Source organism: Seriola aureovittata, chromosome 12, assembly GCF_021018895.1.
Source record: "Seriola aureovittata isolate HTS-2021-v1 ecotype China chromosome 12, ASM2101889v1, whole genome shotgun sequence".
Taxonomy (NCBI): domain Eukaryota; kingdom Metazoa; phylum Chordata; class Actinopteri; order Carangiformes; family Carangidae; genus Seriola; species Seriola aureovittata.
In genome coordinates, this window is record NC_079375.1 from 57,560 (window position 1) to 78,324 (window position 20,765).

The 20,765-nt window shown below is 39.5% G+C and overlaps 1 protein-coding gene and 1 long non-coding RNA gene across 2 annotated transcripts; both read right to left on the minus strand.

The window, feature by feature from the left end:
- Nucleotides 1-3,664: 3,664 nt before the first annotated feature.
- On the minus strand, nt 3,665-10,887 carry popdc3 (popeye domain containing 3). Its single transcript, XM_056392463.1, has 3 exons — nt 9,840-10,887; nt 6,975-7,083; nt 3,665-5,533 (listed from the first exon to the last, which is right to left on the minus strand). The coding sequence occupies exons 1-3, from the start codon at nt 10,343-10,345 to the stop codon at nt 5,255-5,257; spliced, it is 894 nt and encodes a 297-aa protein (XP_056248438.1). The 5' UTR covers nt 10,346-10,887; the 3' UTR covers nt 3,665-5,254.
- Nucleotides 10,888-11,755: 868 nt separating this feature from the next.
- On the minus strand, nt 11,756-20,472 carry LOC130179240 (uncharacterized). The gene is made up of 4 exons (XR_008829262.1): nt 20,000-20,472; nt 13,973-14,030; nt 13,771-13,824; nt 11,756-13,527 (listed from the first exon to the last, which is right to left on the minus strand). It is a non-coding gene; the product is annotated as an uncharacterized LOC130179240 (long non-coding RNA).
- Nucleotides 20,473-20,765: the final 293 nt, after the last annotated feature.

Below are 20,765 nucleotides of genomic sequence, written 5' to 3' on the forward strand. Positions count from 1 at the left end.
AACAAAAAATCACTCTTAAAGAGGAAAAACCAAAGGACTAGGAATCTAAACTATGAAAGAATTATCAAACAAAAAAATCACTTGTTAACGAGGAAAAACAAAAGGGCTATGAACTTTACCTATGGAAAAATTTACAAACAAAAAATCACTCTTCTCGAGGTATAAACGGCTTACTTTGGCGACTACTATGGCTGTGGACATGGACAAAGGCTCTGGTGCAGTACAAGGACGATGACACTCTGGCACAAGACAAGGGGAACACAGACTATTTAAACACATGGAGGGAAATAGGGGACAGGTGGAAACACTTAGGGCAATCAGACTGAGACACATGAGGAAGGGCAAGTGACCTGAAACGAGAGGAGAGTTACTTCTTTCAAAATAAAACAGGAAATGACAAGACAAAAAAGACCCAAGACAAGACAACCCCACCACGGTGTGACAGCCTGTAACTTTACATATACAGGTCTAAGGATACTTAATTCAGCTGCAGCTTAAAACAAGAAATTATTTTTCATTAAATACATATAAAAATGTAATTAATTAATACATTAGTTGATTGATTTATTTTCTATTTTATTACTTTACTTATGACCCATCTAGACTTTGATAATACAAGAATACCCAAGATGTTTTAAAGTTACCTTACAAGACTGACTACTGCAGCTCTGTTAGTTTACTCTTCCTCTTTCTTCTCTGAGACTATCTTTGGCCAAAGGTCAATATACATAAATGAACTGTCAAAATTATAACCACTTTTCCCATAAATCTGCTGCTTCCTGTCTCCACTCTCTTTCCAAGTAGAAGATAAACATGTTGGATGTGCTTTTTCCATCTGCCGTTCTCTCCTTCCTTTATCGGCTATTATCAGAGCCTTTTAAGACCTCAGCTCTGTTATAAATTGATCCCTCTGTGCAGAACAGATAAAAAAATCCAAATCTTCCAAATGTTAATAAACTAAACCAAATCCTCAATAAGCTGGTAAAAAATTTACTGATGCTTTGATGCACGGGACAGTTTTGATTATAATAAAAACATCTGTTGATCCTGTTATTAGTATTCTCCAATATTCCAAGCTACAGTATTACGAACACAGGAATGCCATCGGCGGGGGCACTGTGGACTGAACTGTAATGAGGAGGAGGCACAGCAGGATCATGTGCAGACCAAGGGTAGTTGGGATGACCATGCCTAGCAGCAGGGAAAGTTTCCACAGGTGGAATAGGAGGTGATGGGTTTGCTCCCACTCCTGGCACAAAGTAGCATTGGGCATAGTCGGGACTCCTGGAGTGGACAAGGGGAACGAGGGCAGTGTGTTGTAGAGGGGGTGGTGGTGCTCTGAGGTAGAGGACATCCTTCAGCAGGGTCACCTTAAAGACTAGGGCAAAGTTAGAGAAAATATGATTGGATGTATTGATCAAGGATTTCAGGTCACATGCAGATTTGTGGCTGCACGTTGGTGCAGTGGTTAGCGCTGTCGCCTCACAGCAAGAAGGTTCCGGGTTCGAGTCCCGGCTCGGCCATGGGATCTTTCTGTGTGGAGTTTGCATGTTCTCCCCGTGCCAGTGTGGGTTCTCTCCGGGTACTCCGGCTTCCTCCCACAGTCCAAAGACATGCAAAATGGAGACTAGGCTAATTGGATACTCTAGATTGACCATAGGTGTGGCTGTGAGTGTGAATGGTTGTCTGTCTCTATGTGTTTGCCCTGCGATGGACTGGCGACCTGTCCAGGGTGTACCCCGCCTGTTGCCCGAAAAGATGCTGGGATAGGCTCCAGCCCCCCCGCGACCCTACTAGAGGATAAGTGGTAGAAAATAATAATTATCCCGCCTTGGTGGGCGTGGCTTGAGGAGCCACAGGTACAAATAACTTTTGCTCCACATTTCACAAGGACATTTGGTGCAAAAGTCAGTGTGTAGAACTTGCCGTTTGAGACTCGTAGCGGAAGATTCAAGCAGTTGTAGTTATTGACTTGTGTTTGTGCAATAAAAAATATCCAAGAGAAAAAAAAAAAAAAGACTTGTGAGAAAATATTTTACAGATGTGCAACTCGCATTGCATGAATTCACATTCTGGTTTGCAGGTGTGCAAATTTTGTCCATTACTTCACATTATTTGATACGGGTGTGTGAATGTGTTTTGCACCACATTCACTGTAGCAACTGTGGCAAAAATGTGAGTGTATGGGTTTCTTGATTTGCGATTTCTAAATCAGGATTTGTGCACCTGCAAAGAACAGTTTGCGTTTGTGGGAGAGAAAAAAATCTACAAGTGTGCAACTCCTATTGCATTTTTTCTCTGTGACCTCAAATTTACTGATACACGTGTGACTATTTTATACAACTACTAATTCCCCTCTCACAGGTGCTCAGTTGTTTTGCACCAAAAATACCTTCATACGATAACAAATACAAACAGATACAAACACTGCACAGTTTTCTTTTTAATTAGCTGAGTGGAATGAGGTAAAATTAGAGGTAAAATTTACTTTTATTTAGGTGTAACTGCCACCACCATTTTTTATGCAAATTTAGGAGTAATTGTTTTATGCATTGCATTTATGCATTCTAATTTGAGATAAATGACTTATGTACAGTAGTTCAGGGTTGGTGTGTGCAAATATTTAGTCTATTTCAGTATTTCTTCAGCCTGTGAGCCATCACTTACGAATTTAGTACACACAAATCTAGTTGGTCAAAACTCATAACGCATCTAACGTTTTGTTTTACCAGACAAAAAATATAATGCTATAGAATATGTCATTTCTGTGAAAACAACTTTTTCAAATTGCATTCATCTACAAAACAGACCTAAAAAACAAAATGACGAGCACTTTGGCTGTATAGTTACTGCGCTCACACAGTTCAAAGTTACTACATATCCTGTGAAAAATCTCACAGTAGGATTGGACATGGAAACGCCTATATAAAGATTTGACTGCATCTGTTCTACTCAGGAGATTAATTCTAGCCATGTGCTCACAATCTATTTGTCAAATGTTGCTGAAGTTACTTTTACTTCCCGGCTACAAGCGACTTAACATTCTCCCACTGTAACAGTATCTGCTGCTGTCTTTTCCGTCACATGTAAAAATAGATTTGGTTGTGCTCTCAAGCTTCAGACAATTCCTGATAGCTTAATTTTCCTAACCTCTTGTCAAAGTACCGAGACGAAAACTTACCGTACCGCATCTGTCGGTAAAACTGCGTACTGTCTACGAACTGTCTGTACCGCAGAGGAGGAGGAAGGATATCGATGAAAGACTTAAGACGCTGCTGGTGTCTGCAGGCTGGACCCTCAGGGTCTGCACGATGTGCGTCGCACATTCCACACAGCTGACAGTGTCAGACTGAAATAGGCAAGAGGGCGAGAGGGGTGAAGCCCGCAGTGACTGAGAGCTCCGAGGGAGGGGGGGGGGCACATTATTATTTACAATTTACCATAGTGTGTGTATGTATGTATAGGCTATATATATATATATATATATATATACACACACTATGGTAAATTGATGTCTTGAAATTGAAATACCGACAGGAAGATATCTTTCAGGATTCCTTTAAAATACTCAAGATTTCCTAATAATATACTGAACACTATTCTCTTTAGCAAATATTTCTGCTACACACACACACACGCACGCACGCACGCACACACACACATATCTAGTTTACACAATTTATTTTTTCAATAAAAACACAGACACCATTAGCCTATTTACGTCAACATTTTACATTGGCACAATGCTATATTGACATTAAGCTAGTCACTGATCTACTGATCTAATCTATCACACATTACAGAAACTTTTACCATTTTGATATCTGCAGTCACCTATTTATTTCATTTTAATAATGTACATATACATCCAGGTAATGAGCTGCTTTTAATTAAACCATAAGCTGTTTGCCTTTACTCACTTTAACATCAGTTGAACAACACAATCTGAAGTGTTATACACTTAAAATTATTTACATACAGACACATTCAATTCAGTTACATCCACAGTCATTTATATTTATTACTTCTTTACTGCGTGCTATTTGAATGGATGCTGAAATTAGACTTGAGCTGGAAAAGCAGACAGAAAAAAACCAAGATGGCAAGATGTCTGAAGTACTGAAGATCTGCTGTCATTTTCTTATGTTATGCTTCAGCATATAAATGAAACTATAGTCAAATCAACAAATTATTATTCAAAATTACAACATTATAGGCAAATGGCTACTGTGCTAAATTGTTCTAAAGTGACAACTAAACGCTAGAGGATCTGTCAAGCCAAATGACTAGAAACTAGCACCAAGATAGGATTTTACCACAGGTACACACACACACTTGTCTAATACACAGTCAAAAGTAAACAGTCTCATCATTGTACACTTGACTGAATGATTCAGATTTAACTTTGAATATTTGAGATTGTAGTTGGGTACAGCCTCAATAGTGAGATATCAAATTATTTTCTAAACTACCTGCTTAACTGGATAGTTCAACATCCTGAAAAACATGTGTTTTCTCTTTCTTTGAGATATGTCTCAGTAGCCAGTCATAGTGACTGTGTACTATGAATGTATTAGGAGAACTCGATGCCACATTCCAAGATGGCATCCCATTCATTTTATAAAACTTGCTGCCAGGGCGCATGTGCAAAAAAGGTTTCCCTGGCTTCCACGGTTTTTGCCCGATAAAACCTAAGCATTAGAGTTCTTCTCCAATTGAACCAGTTGAGAGCATTACAACGAATGTTACAAAGAAAAGGTCAGAATGAGTGTAAGATATAGTGAACCAAAGTTACAGAGGCTCGTACATATTTATTGCAGGTTCTCTTGTCAAAAGCTGTTGCAGTGTTGTGGGGATCTTAGACAGACAGAGCTTTCAAACAGTGTCATTTGTCAAGGTTATGTGAAGACTGAGAGCACCCCACAGGTTGGTCTTGTTACCAGTCTATAGATGTTAGGCTATCAGTCACGTGACCTTGTTCTTAGTATTCTCCTCCAGCAGTATCCTCTTGACCTGACACACCAATGCTGACTGCCAGCTCCACAACCCTAATTTGCATTTTGAGGTCTGATGACAATGGGGGCAGATTTGAATTAACTTCACTTGAAACTCACTAACCCTTACATGGCACCAACACACTTAACCCTTACAAAATGCCAGTATTTTTTACATTACATCCTTACACACAATGAGTTACTTTAGTTCCAAGTTTTTAAAGCCCGGAGCAAATTGTGTGTGTGTGTGTGTGTTTTTTTCACAAAGTCCTTCCACCCAGTCCCGGCACTTGCAGCAGGACCTCTGCCATTTCTAATTCTGTCCCTGGCATGTGACAATTACTTGGTAGGCGGAGATCATAGCGCTGCCCGGACCTATTGAAAACCTTGTCATTCAGGGAGTATAGCTTCTCTGCAATGTCATTGCGCACAACCAGAGCAAAAATCTTTGCTATGTAGCGATGCTTAGCAAAAAGCAGATACAGTTTCTTCCTCCTCCACGCCACATATCGGCAGGGGTTATCAGCACGCAGGGTCACCTGTGGAGAATAAAACATTTAACAGAAAGATGAGGCTGAAAGGATGCAAGCTGGTTTCATATGTGTAAGGTAAATGATAATTCCAGCTTATTACAATTTATGTCTTATAGTTTATCCCATAATTTCTATCAATTATGATAACAAATGTAAGTTCTGAGATCTGAGAAAACTTATAACCACTCAAGTTTAATTGACATTTTAATCATACAAGTCTAACAATTTATCAAACTAACCAATAATACTAATACTCATTATTCATCAACTTGATTTGATTAACCAGTTTACAAATTTACAAGTTAAATTACTTTAACAACTTTGTTCATAAATGTTATAAGCATGGACTTTTGAGATGGGACCCATTGCTGATGGGGATTTGTCATCTCTCAGCTCCAAGTCCCTGGTTCCTACTGTAGAAGTAAATCTTTAAAAGCAGGTCATAAATAGATAGTAATTTTGAAAATGGGGTCAATAATTCTCTAAAGTAGCTGGTGCTCTAGTGAGTATTTGGGGCAGCAGTATGGTATATGTGGGATTTAGCCAAAATAAACTGCTAAAGTGACTAAAGTGTGTGTTCTTAGTAATGAGGGAACATGTCACCCAGTGCAACAGTGTGTAATTTAGACAAAACCACATCTTTTTCACAACTAACATTTTCATTTGTCATAATGGGTAGAGCACAGATAAACCTAATCAGGGCTTATCAGTGCAACTGTTTACACACTTCTATTTTTAGCTGTGAGTTAAACAGTAAATTATATTCAGGAGCAGAAATGTGAATAAAACCTATTACAAAATTCCACTGACCATTGAAAAAAAAAAAAAAATCACATGATCCACTCTATGTGACTTGTCCAAATAGCCCTTTAGACACCACTTTTCTGTCTAAACTGACTTTTTTTGTGTGTTTATAACTAAGACCTACTTCATTATCAATTAATGCCGAAGCACAATGATTTACTCAGCCCCTCCTTGCCCTGTTCTTTTTCTGTGGGAAGCCCTGTTCATTTCATACCATTTATACTGTTTAAAGCATTTTAAAGTATAAATAATTGCACATTATTTGATTGATTTTCATTGCGGCCCTAATGGTCTTTATGCACTCCTACATTTTTCAACTTAGCTTGGGACAAAAGGTCAAAGTGCCCCAGTGAGACATTTCCGTTACCCCACATTCAAAAATACTAGGACCCTGGAAATGCAGTTGGAGTTTGTTATTAATTACACCTATGCTTTTCATGCTAGGAAAATATCTACAAAGGCCTGTGGCACAAAGAAATAAGATAAATAAGACATGTTTGTTGGGGCAATTAAAATTTGTGGACCTAAAATTGGGATTAAACTCAGAAAACCTTGAATGATGTTGACACAGGGTTTAGTGAATTGCCATTCCTGAGTTATTAATGCCTGAATGTTCTTTGCTCATGCAAAAGTTAAAATTAACCTGGAAGACACCCTCCTCTGATGGTCTGAGAGAGTCCCACTCAGGTGAATCCAGAAACTGGAAAGGGTAGATATAATGCAGAAACTCTCCATTAACTGTCACACGGATTCTGTTGGAGGATGAATGGAAAGTTGATATTAATTTTACAGTGGGAAACACTAGCATGAACGGAATATCAACACTAAATCACACAGGACACAAAAACTGTTGCTAAAATGATAATCAGTGATACTGTATCACAACAGATGTCCTGGCAGAACAGCTGGGGAAAAACACCTGTAGTGATTTATGTATATTGGCTGAACAGGCTAGAAAGTTTCAACCCTTATAGCATATATTGTATGCAATTTAGTGCGACTGATTGTTGAGTTAGGTAACCCTTTCATCTTGGACATCTAGAGGCAACACCTCCATCATCAACAGCACAGTTCTCCAATAGGTTTTGCCACTTTTGAATAACAGATGTTTTCATTGTCTATTGCAATGTGTAGTTGATACCCTCTGTTCTGTCTAGGTTAGTGAAATATTACCATCGCTCAAAAGGAGGCCAGCTTCGGCTGAATGTTTGTTTTAACCAACCAAACAAACAAATTATTGGCTTCTCACTAATCAAATCACTATCATCATCAAAAAGAACAACAACAATTTGCACTGATCTCCCTGCTAGCCAACTACACATAGCCCTGACAGGCGGTGATGGGAACTACCCTAGAAATTAATGGCTAATGGGAAGCACAAAGCTAAACTGGCCTTTTCTTTTGTTTGACCAGTAAAGCAGCTCCTTGAACAACCCGTAGAGCACAAGTGGATTTGTTGATTTGGCAAATCTCTCACAGTCCATTGAAAAGCATTTTAAGTCCCATGGTCATATTACATCTGAACTCAAACTAACTTTCTGGACAAATGAGGACAATAAGGCACTGGACCAAGTGTCTGTTCTGTAACTCGGACACCAGTGGGAGACATTCCAGGACGACACAAGTCAGCTATCAGCTCTGGCAACAAGAGCAACTTTGTGGAACTAGTGTAAGCTTTTGCTGAGTTTGATACAATGCTAGCACAACACTTATTATTGGCTACTGCATTTACCAGTATGTCAAAGACAATTCAGAATGACATAGAAAGCACTGCTCATTTTATTCTAAAAAATAGCCAAAGACAAACACAGTGCCATTCATAGCAGCTGAAGTGGATGTAATGAAAGTGCCAACTGACTGTTATAGTCCGTTATGTTAACAAAAGGGTAGTGAGTGTTTTATTGGTTTCTTTGACATTAGCGTCTACAGAGATGCTGAAGCCATACGTACTGTGGCGATGAGGGCAATTACAAACTACAGTCCTGAAACAAAGCTCATTTGTCAAACATATGATAAGCTGCATGAGAGGGCAAAGAGGCAAGGTACAGGCACTTGTCAAGGCACAATGCCCACATGCAAGATTAATTTAGTTTTGGCTCAGGGAACAAGCAACATTCAGAAATAGAAAAGCTATTTTTGCATCTCTCATCTGGTTCCACAGCTTCATCAACCGTTCAAGTAAAAGCACAGCACTACTAAAAAGTGGCTTGTTGGTACTAGTCTGTGTACTATTGCCACCTACTGGGCTTTAAGCAGTTTAAGCATTACAGCAACACACCACAGGATTATTATTGAGTGAATGAAAACCAACTATGTGTCCATTTTTTAGCTCAAGGGAAGAAATTCCAAAACAAGACAAATATCACCTTGACATTTTCAAAGGCATTCAGTGATTGTCCAGATGATCGGCGATCACCGATATCATCAGCACATCCGTAGTTTGCATTATTTCTTGCTGATTGCAGTTATTGTTGCAGATGTCCCCACATAAGGGTATGCACATAACCCAGTGCTTATGGCTGTGAGAAGTTTCCACGTTTTCTTACAGTATTGGTAGAAAATAAATTGCATTGTGTTTTTGTGGTCCACAGAAGCCTTGCAAATGTTATTGTTTGGGATGGGGGAAAATTTTTAAAACCAAATATTTTGTTCATGTTATTTTCCTAATTAATGTACACATGTTTTAGCTCAGTGTATCTAATGTGTGTCACTGCCATTTGCAAGTCACATTTATCTCCTCTGCTTTCTGTTCAAAGTGTGTGTCACACATGGAGCGGAGCAGAGGAGAGAATTTGACAACTTGTTACGTTAAGTGCTATAAAAGCTTTTCAGCAAGTGTTACAAATCCCACTAAAACCAAAGATGGGACAGACATTGACTCCAAACAAGGGTTAATTTGAAAAACATCATGGTACATATTTACTCTGTCTTTTAGCTATGTTTCACTTTGGGAACATGGATAATGTCACTGAAGCCTTGACTGTATTTCACAGCTCGTCAGGTGTGCCAAACATGGAATTTGGTCTAAATTTAGAGAAGGGAAGAATTAAATGATATAGTAAGCCATATTTTCACTACTGTCAATTCTAGGGCTAAATGTAGGCTATGTTAGGGACACTTCAGGTATAGCAGACGTACATTAAAATGGGGTATAATTATGCGGCTCAGTTTCACAACCACTTTTGCTTCCTACCCAATTAATAACTGTGTTTGAATGTATTATAAGCCCATGTAGCTTTGCTAAAGCCATGTCAACCAAATCTGCATGTAGCGCATGTGAGTTCAGTTGTGAGTTGTGGATTTTGGCAAGACCCATGCACATTTATTTGAATGCATTTCTTTTGTTACATGCTGTATTTTACAAATTAGACTCTTTGGTATATTAAGAGTCTGAACTGTACTTGCAAATGTCAGCGAATTATTGACATAATCTGTCATCCTTTAGCAAAACAAGTTTCAGATATAAATACAATTTGGAGTCAGACATTATTATGGGTGATTGCGTCACCTGCCAGACAGGAGCACTGACAGCTTGTCAATAGCGGTTTTTCCCTCTATGGCGAAGCAGTGGTTCTGCTCTATGGTGTGGATGTCTCCGTCACAGCAGGCCACTATCTTCCCAAAATGTGTGAGAGACACGCCTAGTTTTTTAAACATAAAATGGTAAAGCTCCTGGAATTCCTGCTCGAAGGAAACGCTCCTCAGCCGGTAGGCAACATGCAGCACTTGTCCCAAACACACGCCGAAGAGTGCGAAACTCCATAGAAAAGAGTCCGTTGTGCAGGAGTCCGACCATGCCCAGAGAGTTGAGCAAAAGAAGCCCAGAGTTAGGAAGGTGAATAGGTAGAGGAGTCCATAAAAACCGCTGCCACCCATGAAGCCGAGGAATAGGAGAATACTGGCGAGGTGGAACACGGAGCCCTCCGAGCCGTCTCTCCATTCCTCACATAACGGGTACAGCGAAGCCACTTGCTCCACCGTAAAGTTCATGGCTTCGAAGTCCGGAGGTTCCATGTGTACAAAAGTGAATTAACTACCAGCAGAGTTAACTCAAAGCAACCAAGGGTCTCTCGGAGCGCTCAGAAAACACCGCAGACAGGAACATACACAGACATATCATTCGGCCGTAGGCATCCGACTGTGTGAAGAGGACCGAGTCAGCCAAAATACGACCGGAAATTGTGTCGTAGAAAAAGAAAAAAAAAATGAATTCGTCGGAATTACTGAACAAAGCGCTCATACTCAGGCTGAGCAACACAGCGCAGCCTGCTTTATTACGGCCAAACATATGCTAAAAGGACAATCGAGCACCAGACAAGATTTATTAATGGAATTAAGAAATAAATTAATGAATCAAATTTAACGTTCAAACAAATATGCCCAAATAGGCGTACATTTATTTTCATAAACATCTAATCATTAAAGGACTCAGATCAGGATTAGGAGCAGAAAACATGATCAGGACCACTTATGAGCTTGATGATCTTCCATGTAACAGGCGCTCAGAGGCGACTGGTTTTGAAGCTCCTGCCTTTATTGGGTCTCGAGGGCTGTGCCCAATAGGACCAGTCAGAAATCCACAGAGCAGCTTTTAAATTGTAATGTATTATATTTTTAATGTCAGACCAGAAAAAGGTTTATGGGATCTACAAATGCTAATCAAAATAGCAAAGCTTTTATTTTGACAAAACAACACTTCTGCCATGTCTGTCTCTGTGTGACTTGACACTGGCAATGTGTCTTTTTTATAACAATCTGAAAAGATGGAAGTGGTGGTCTTTCCCAGTGGCCCCTGATTCTAAATATGAAATGGTGAACGTGATAGTGGGGCAGAAATAAAATAAATAAAATAGATTAATACTAATGTAAGGATAAGAGGTAGTCAGAGTGTAAGTGAACTGATTTCCTCAAATTTCCTCTTTAATGAGAGCTATGGAAGGTTACGAGGGTGAGTGATCTTTGTGGACCAGAATAGCAGCAGTACTCCCTTTGTGTACCTGGTCAAGGTGACTGTGACTGTTTGCTGGATGGGAGAAGGTGTGTGGGTGGCATATGAGGTAGCAGAGAAGGACAGAGAGCCCCTGGGTGTATTTCACATAAGGTCAGACACGAGGGGCTGGTGCAGAAACAGTCTTACCAGGTCTGACCCAGTTTTTTCAGACATGTGATGTGGGATGACTAGAACATATGGGTGTGTGTGTGTGTTGTTCCATATGTTTGATGGCATTCTTAAGTCTTATAAGGGAATTTATCTCTATGCAGTACACATCAGCAGATACCTAACACCATTTATTTTTAGAGCATTTCCACCCTGGACAGTCTCTGTGTCTGTATAATTATGTGCACAGGAAAATGTGTGTGCATACCTAATTTTAAGTCTGTGTCAGGAGTTAAAGAAAAAAATGAACCCAGATGCAGCCAACACAAGGGAGATGTGAAAAATGTTTAATAAACAGAAGAACTTACAGAACAGGAAGCAGAAACACAGGGAACTTCAACAGAAGCACAGGGGACTTGAACAGATGAACTGACAGACAAAGAGGAGCACAGAGACTAAACAGACACAAGGGACGCAAGGATGATTGAACACAGGTGAAACACATTAGGGTGGGCCAGACAATGTCCGACATGGCAACCGATGACAGTCTGTGTAAGCAGCCTGAGATCAGATATCAATAAATGACAAAGAGCCAATCTTTACTAATGTTGGTCTGTAGGCAGGGAACAAGGCTGTGTGATAATGTGATAACTGTTATTAGCAGATGTGTCAATCACACACCACTTTCCCTAAAACACACTTATGAGAAACAAATAATGATTAATCTGCTTCAGAAGATAAACTTCCTATCTGCTAGTGCTGTTTTGGAATTTGGCATCCCGGGATAGAGCTCAGGGTAGGGTAGCAGTTACAGGAATCCTTTCTGGTGCCAGAAGGTCTCAGGTTCAGTGAGTGCTGAACTGTCCTGAACTACAAACTAAAGTTTATTTATATAAACTTTATTATTTAGGTTCAGCCTCAGCGCTCCAATCACCCAATTTTCTAGCAGGAGCAGTTGGCTTTTTTCTGTGAAAAATCTCTGATAAACTTACTCCCAACTGCTCAACAGCAAACTGACAAGGACTAAGGAAAAGATTAAGTACTGAACAACTGAAAATCAAATACTGTATTCCCAGATGGCACTGTATTTTTACAAAAGTATGACTGTGTTTTTATTGCTGATGTCAATTCTGTCAATGAGCATGCTTGTAACAACCACGGTTGCTGGTGAACATGCATGCGCAACCACATTAAATTGAAAAACAGTTAGCGGTAGACAAATATAGACCGAATTAGGACATATAAATTAAATAATTTTTTTGTTTGTTTGTTTTTTGGATTTGAAATACAACTCTGAGTCTTGCCTAGAGTACTGCAAAGTCCTGGTGACCCACAAAAACAGTAATTTGTGGCTGGTATTTTGTTTTAATTTAATTTCCAGGTTCGGTTCTAAAAAAAGAACATGCTGGTCGGATCATAGGTTTGGATGATAAGTGCATTAAAAAGAAATAAAAAAAAACAACAACTTGATGTAGACTGTAAAAATGTTTTTGCCGTTAAAAACAGTAAACAACTGGAAGCAGGGTTGCCATTATTTTACTGTAAAATTAACGGTACCATGCTGTTGCTGGTATTTACAGTTTGCTACCGTTTTTGTAAATACAGCAAAAAGCTTACTTTTACAGTAAAATACTGATGAAGAATTGGCAGTTTATTTATTTACACTTTTTTCACAGGAGCTATATTTGCAGATTTTCACTGTTAACGGTAGTACATATATAAAACATGCTGCAGTATAAGCTATTGATAAATTACCTGTTAATAAAAAGAACTACATTTATTTCCCAAAACTTTATGAGTTGATAAATTTTTCCTTTGCAGTCTTGCTATAAAACTATATTTTAATACATTGAATAAACACAGTCTTTGAAATTGCAACTTAAAATTTTAAGACAAAGAGTGTGGCTAAGACACTGACAGTGTGTGTGTGAGTGAGAGTGTGAACTGACTTATGTAGAGTCTCACTCAAAGTCCTTAATTTCTTTAGTAGACTGGAGACACAAGGGTTGACTGATGCCATCTTTTTCTGGGTGACCTTCCCCAGACTTTGACCCATCCAGCCTTAATGCCTCTGTCAAGATTTATCCCCATGAATGTCCTGAAAAACAAGAGTGTGTATTCAGGTGGGGAAATAGTACAGTGTACTTTCATGGTGCAGATTAAGTAATAGGTTGTTTCACCTTGATTAGTGTCAGAATAGCTTCCTTAACATGCTCCGGGAAATCAGATGTTTTAGGCAGCTTGTATGTAATATGTGAGACAAAACTCAACAAACACAAGGATAACATGATCAAAGCTGCTGTGAGCACACAGTACCAGCTGAAGGATGTAAGCATCTCACCTTTGAACGAATTCCAGTGTGCATGCAACGTCATCTTGGGACTCAAGATTGAAGCTGTAGTGAGTAGAAAAGACTGCAGCGATTCAGTCGGTCAGTTCAGTCCCGACAGTAAAGTAACGTTATCTAAATAAAATCAGCAGCGTCCTTTGGAGATGAGCACTTAGCAGATGCTAACACAAAGTAAAGTGAAGATGAAACTCACCCTGTAGTTTGGAGGATCAGGATCAGAGTCCAGCTCCTCTCTCTGTCACAAGGTGAAACTGCCAGGGAAAAGGGTGATAGACAGTTAACATTACAGTGTTACCGACGTTTTCAGATCACAACAGAAGGATTTTTTACCACTTAGCAACTGTACAGCTATACATCGAAGTAGCTAACGTTAGCTGAAAGTACTCACTGTTTGCTTGTGTGTGTGTGTGTCAGCTCAGACTCTGATCTCAAATGACTTAAACTTAATTTGAGTCCAATGCTCATTAAATTCACTCTGAATACACTTAATTTTAGCAAAATAATCTTAAACATAAAGATAAGCTTAAAGTAGCTTAAAGACTGACATTACAAGTAAAATAACTCAAATTGTTTGATGGTATTCTACTAGATCAGGCATCACCAAATGGCGGACCGCGGTCCGGGCATGGACCCAGTGATGGTTCTGCCCGGACCCGTGAAAATTATAATTATAATATTAGGCCTAATAAAAAGATAAATCATTCGTGCATGCGCAGCTAATTTAGTTAATACGACAGCGTCAAGGTCACAACGTCATCAATAGCCAAGCCAATCAAATCGATTGTTTACCTTTTCAGCACCAGAGAATAGAGAGAGACAGTGTCCCTAACCCTAACCCCGTGTGAAAAAATCAAGCAAATCGCATTGTCAGCTTCAACAACAACCAGAAAATCTGAACTATTAGCAGAGGATGTACTGGCACAGCTTGATGCAGCTGTTCAAAACGCATTATGCATATCCTTAGCTATTGATGAGTCCACAGATGTAACAGATAATGCCCAGCTTTTGGTGTATGTGAAATTTCTTCACAAAGAGAAGAAAGAGATGTGTGAGGACCTGTTGGGTTTAATACCACTTGAGACACACACAAGAGGAGAGGATATATATGACGGGATAAAGGAGATGCTCACAAAAAGAAAGATTAATTTGAAGCAAGTAGTCTCAGTCACCACAGATGGTGCACCTGCCATGGTTGGTAGAGAGAAGGGGGCTGTGGCACGGATGAAACAAGACAACCCTGATCTCATAGCCTACCACTGTATCATCCATCAGACTGTTCTCTGTGCCATTCTGTTTGAAGAGTTTGCTGAAGTAATGAATACCATGATGAGACTCATCAACTTCCTCAGGGCATCCTCATCCCATCAGCATCGACTGCTGAGAGAATTTCTGAAAGAAATGGAGGCAGATGCAAATAACCTACTACTCCACAACAACGTGAGACGGCTAAGCAAAGGGAATGCACTGGGACGCTTCTGGTCCATCCGAAAGGAAATAGCTGCTTTCTTACAGCAGCTCAAGAGACAAAAAGCAACACAGTTTGCAAACTTTTTGCAAGATAACAACAAGATGGATATGGTGGCTTTTTTGGTGGACATCACAGGACACCTTAATAAACTCAATTTAAAGCTGCAGGGTCAGAAAAATTCTGTCTGTGATTTGATGAAAACTATCCGCTCCTTCCAGATGAAGCTGGACATTTTCAAAGAAGATCTACAAGGAGAGTGTGAGCACTTCCCACAAATGCGGGAACAAATTCAGGGTAAGAGAGACATTTCCCCTTATGGCAGCTTCATAGACAAGCTGATTGGAAACTTCTGTCATCGATTTGACAGCTTTAGCCTTGGACACCAGCTCCTCTTGCTAATCGAGAATCCATTCCTTATCAGAAAAATCAGAGGATTTTCAAAGGAGGTGACACAGACCTTCAAGTGGGCACATCCTGGATCTTTACAGTTAGAGCTCACTGATCTGCAAGCAGATGTTGCTCTGAGAGATAATTTTGAAACAACTGACTCTGCTACTTTCTGGTTACAGATTGTGCCTGAAACCATTTTCCCTGGTCTAACCAAAGTAGCACTACACACCTTAAACATGTTTGGATCAACTTACAGCTGTGAGACAGCTTTCTCTACGATAAACATTATTAAAACAAAGTACCGTTCCAGGCTTACCAATGAGCATCTCCAAATGAGCATGAGAATGGCATTAACCCCATTTAAGCCAAGATTCAAACTGCTGGCAGGAAAGTTACATGCACATTTCTCTCACTAGGACAGGAAGTTGGAAAGGGAGGAAGGAGAGGAGAGAGGAGAAAGGGAGCTGCTCAAAGCTCTGCACTTTTCTTTTATTCGGTAAATTCTGCCCTGTTCTATTTTACTTGAAATGTAGACATTAAGATTCCTGTGTTATTTTATTTTAAATGTAGTTAATACATGTTTAAAAAAGGGGGTGGGCAGCTCAAAGGTCTTTTGTTTACATTTTTTCTTAAAGATGCACTTTTATTTTATTCAAAAGATTCTGAATGTTTTTACATTACCCTAAGTTCAGGCTGCTCAAAGCTGTGTTTGCACTTTTTATCTATTTTATTCAGAAGAAATTCAGTTACTTGAAATGTAGTAAAGACAACTACAGTAATGTTTTCCATTCAAGTGCCATTCAAGTTCAGACTTATCGAACTGCATTGTCCAATCAAACGTGTCTCACGCTCTGTTTTCCCAAGAAGCATTGCAAAAAATACTGTGAATTACTGTTTTAATACTGTTTCATGACAGAAATTTACAGTAATATACTGCATTTAAAGATAACAGGATTGTACTGTTGAAATTTACCCGTAAATTTACAGGAATTTGTTACAGTGTACTGACTTTAATCAGATGTTGGTCAGACAGTTATTGTCATGTGCATCAGGAATGGGCAGGAAGAGGAGTTCAGGGATCTGACGATGGCCTTCAGTGAATGAGGCGACAAGAACTGCATCCTTCTGAACACCTACAAGACCAAGAAAATAGTCATGAATTACGGAAGTTTAGGCCCACCCTTGAGCAGGTCAACATTAGAGGGAAGGACATTGAGGTGGTGCACACTTAAATAAATAGCACCTGAACAGTAAACTGAATTGGTCACTGAACACGGATGCCGTCTACAGGAAGGGACAGAGCCTGATCTTTTTCGTCAGGAGGCTCAGGTCCTTTGACGCCTGCAGTGAAATGATGCACATGTTTTTTCAGTCAGTGGTGGCCAGTGTCCTTTTTTATTCTGCAGTCTGCTGGGGCAGCAGCATGTCTGACATGAACAAAAGGAGACTTGACAAGCTAGTTAAAAAAGCTGGATCTGTGCTCGGCAGGATTCTGGACTCACACAGGACTGTTGAGAGATGCATGTAAGATGCAGCCATCTTGAATAATACCAACCACCCTCTACACAACATTTTGGCAGGACAGAGAAGCAGCTACAGCTTCAGCAAACATATCATCTCACTGCTCTGCAGGACTGAATGAATTTTCTAAAATGCTGAATGATGATGTTTGTGTTTCATTTATCAATTAAAATGAAATTCACTCAATGGAAAAAAAGGTGTTTAGTAAATAGACTGACTTCCAGACGGCTGGAAATTCTTCAAGCCGTTGGCATTGCAACATTGCATTGTCCCTGTTGCCAAGTAAAGTGCTTAATTTCTGCACCGATTGGGTTGTTTCGGTTGGTTGGAGATGTTATTGTATCCCTAACAAGCTCCACAACAGTCATTATTCCCTCAGGATTGGGGGCGGTACCTAAGTGATTGAGTGTCGGGTATGGTTTCCACAACACTGTGACATGGAAAGACAGCAGTCATTTTACAATTCTTTGTGATTTGGTCTTAGTTAGGAGTCCTCTCCACTACTTTAAACTTCTCATAGACTTCAGTACAACTTTTAGTGCTAGGTCGCTTTCTGAATTACTCTTGGTCAATAAATTAGTCCTTAGTACTGACACGGCCCTTATTTATAGGAGTTTCTCCTAAACCTTCAAGTTGCTTTGTGAATACTACCCCAGAGCTCAAAGAAAATTAAATATTGGATATTCAACAGGTGAACACAAATATGTGAAATGTGAAATAAGTATACGTGATTTAAATTAAACAAAATATGCATAATCACCATTGTCCTTTCACACCACCCCCTCACCACCACAATGTTGATATGACATTGCTATTATTGCTGCCCTTTTTTAAAATGATTAATATCTCTACATGGAAACTACAAAATGGTTGAGGTATTGCTAATGGCTGGGAACTACAACTACTTTGTCATTAGAGACGATCATGATCTATAGGTTGTCTCCTTAACTCTACTGACACACAGATAGCCTCACTTTTATAAAAGCTCAGTTTCAGAGCCATGCATAGACATTTTGGGGGGCGGTGCCCAAGCGTAAAATAAGGGCATCCCTCTAATAAATGTCAAATCAAGTTACTTACATATTTATTCATTTCAATATCATACACTTGCAGATGTTTAATACTCAACAGATTCCAAAGGAATTATCAATTTACACAAAGACAATGCTCTCTAGCATTGTCTATTTCTACATTTATCACAAGAAAAGACAACAACAAAGAAAACAATGCTACACTGTGCATTAGGGCATTTTCAAATGTATAGTTTGTTTGCTCATGTGCTTTAAAATAATAATTGAATGTCAACAAATCTTTATACAAAACTGAAAAAAGCTGTTCTGTAAATAAATAAAATTACAAACCAACCAGGCCTATGTCCAGGTGCAAAAATTAGGCTAAGTGTGTTCTGTGTACTCAAATGAAGGGAGCATTATGTTACTATTCGTGAATGAGCAAAATTAATTTTGTGCATGATAATTCAGAGTTAATCTCCCAAAAATACACCAACGGTAGGACATGATGTTTATTTGGCAAAGACTACATGATTGATTTATAACAACTGTAAACCTCAGCAGGCTGTAACTGTCAGTGGCCCAACTTCAGCTACTTTTTCTGAAGCTAAATTTTAATGGGCTATTTGTCACTAAGCAATGCTTTAATAATATTTAAGATAAATAGTAACTCTTCAAGTTCACTAAGCTCTGAGCGCAGTCTCTGTGACGGCAAATAAACTACTTTCATTTCATGTATTGGGACTCATTCAAGAGACCACATGCTCGCTGTTCTACAGATAATAGAAGTCACTTCACCACAGTTCGTCACTGTTCACACCTGGGGATGACCCTCCCCCAGGGACCTCAATGACCAGTCAGTGTTGGTCAGTGTGTGACATGTGACCCCCCAGGGTGTCACCAGACAAAACCAGATATCCTTCTCTGCTCGAATTTTTGAGTTTATAATGGGTGTGTATTGCGTGGAATGTTCAGGGCTAGAGTGGGTGACATCACCACTGTACCACCAGTGGTATGGGTTTAAAAGCCTTGGAGAAGAAGAAGCCCACTCCTCCACTCAGAGAAGTGTTGTGACTTAAAATGGCTTCCCCTTCCCATTCTGTTTCATTTGTAAAAGCACTGTGCGCTTCTTGTAAGAAAAAGACATCTACTTTTTTTATTTTAGCTGTTTCAAAAATAAAAGCTCTTTTTCTTGCCTCTCTAACTCCATTAACATTTAAAACGCCCAGTTTAAAAACATCCATGATAAGTGAGATGTTAAAAAGTAGAGTAAAAACAAATAAATTAAATTAAAATACACATAGCTGCCTTTCCCATCATCGCTCATTTGTTTTTTGCTTTCAGCTTAAGTTCCTTTGATCTAAAAACCTCCTTATTTGTGAGTCCAGCCTCTTATCTCTGACTCATGTGGGCTCTGGCCAAAGAATAAAAAGACTGGAAAATAAAAATAAAAAAAAAAAACTGCTGAAGTTTGGGATGTAGCTACTGTCAGAGACACACTCATCAGTCTCACTGTCATCTGTGTTCAGTTTACTTTTCTTGCCTTCCACAACTTTATTGGTTTTTCCATCACTTGTGTTTTTGTTTTTCCCCTGCCTTTTGTTGCTATCTTTGGTTTCATAAACCTTACTGTTTCCTCCTCCACCTGCTCACTCCACAACACACTTTTTAAATTATTTTATTTCTTTCTTTTTCACTGCTGCCTCCTGCTTTTTTGTCATTCATTTGTTCACACACACCACTTTAATTCCTTTCTTTGTCCCTTTTCTTTGGCTTCCCCACACTCTCTCACATCATTCACATATACACCCAGTGTATTTACAGTACTCACCCCGTGCACTGGGTTGGACACAGTAGTGGTTCTTCGCATTAATGCCCACAGAGCGGCAAACGGCACATAAGATGAGGCGACCGACCCCACAGCAGTGCTCCTTGTCCGGAAAGCTCTCTATTGAGAAACTCATCGGTTATGAAGGGGCGGGAGATGTGAAAGCGGTAGCACTATACAAAACTTTCGTTCAATCTGAGTGACTCAGTTCACCTTATCCGTCTGTTCCAGGAAAATGACCACGGAGCTGTTAATCTGAGCAGCCGATTTAACACTGCTGGGCCCGACCTTTTCCCCCACAGCCAGGCTGATGTCATCAAAGCTGCAGGGGAGCCACGCCACCGGTGAAACGCCGTTAAGGGGGAAAGATGAAAGACAAAAAAACACCAAAAAAAGCACCAAATTTAAACCAAATGAACTGTGATGAATAAACTATGTGAAAATAAAACCCATTTAAAGACGTTCAAAAGAATGACCAAAATAATGAAGCTCAATTAACACACCAGATGCTGATTACATAAGGAACTATGACTAGTGTCAATGAGAGGAGTTGTGTTGGCAGCTACAACAGTTAGCTTTCAGTTTGCCTGTTAACCAGATTAATTAACTAGCACCAGCTAACTGCTGTTGTTAGCTAACGGGTAGCTATGCTTTTGGGCAGGAAAATTAAATGCAAAACAGTTAACTAACTTCACTGTAAATGACCGTGCATTTATTGTCGAAGTCCCGGGGTCTGACTCTGTCTCCTCTGCTCCTTTCGTGTAGTTTT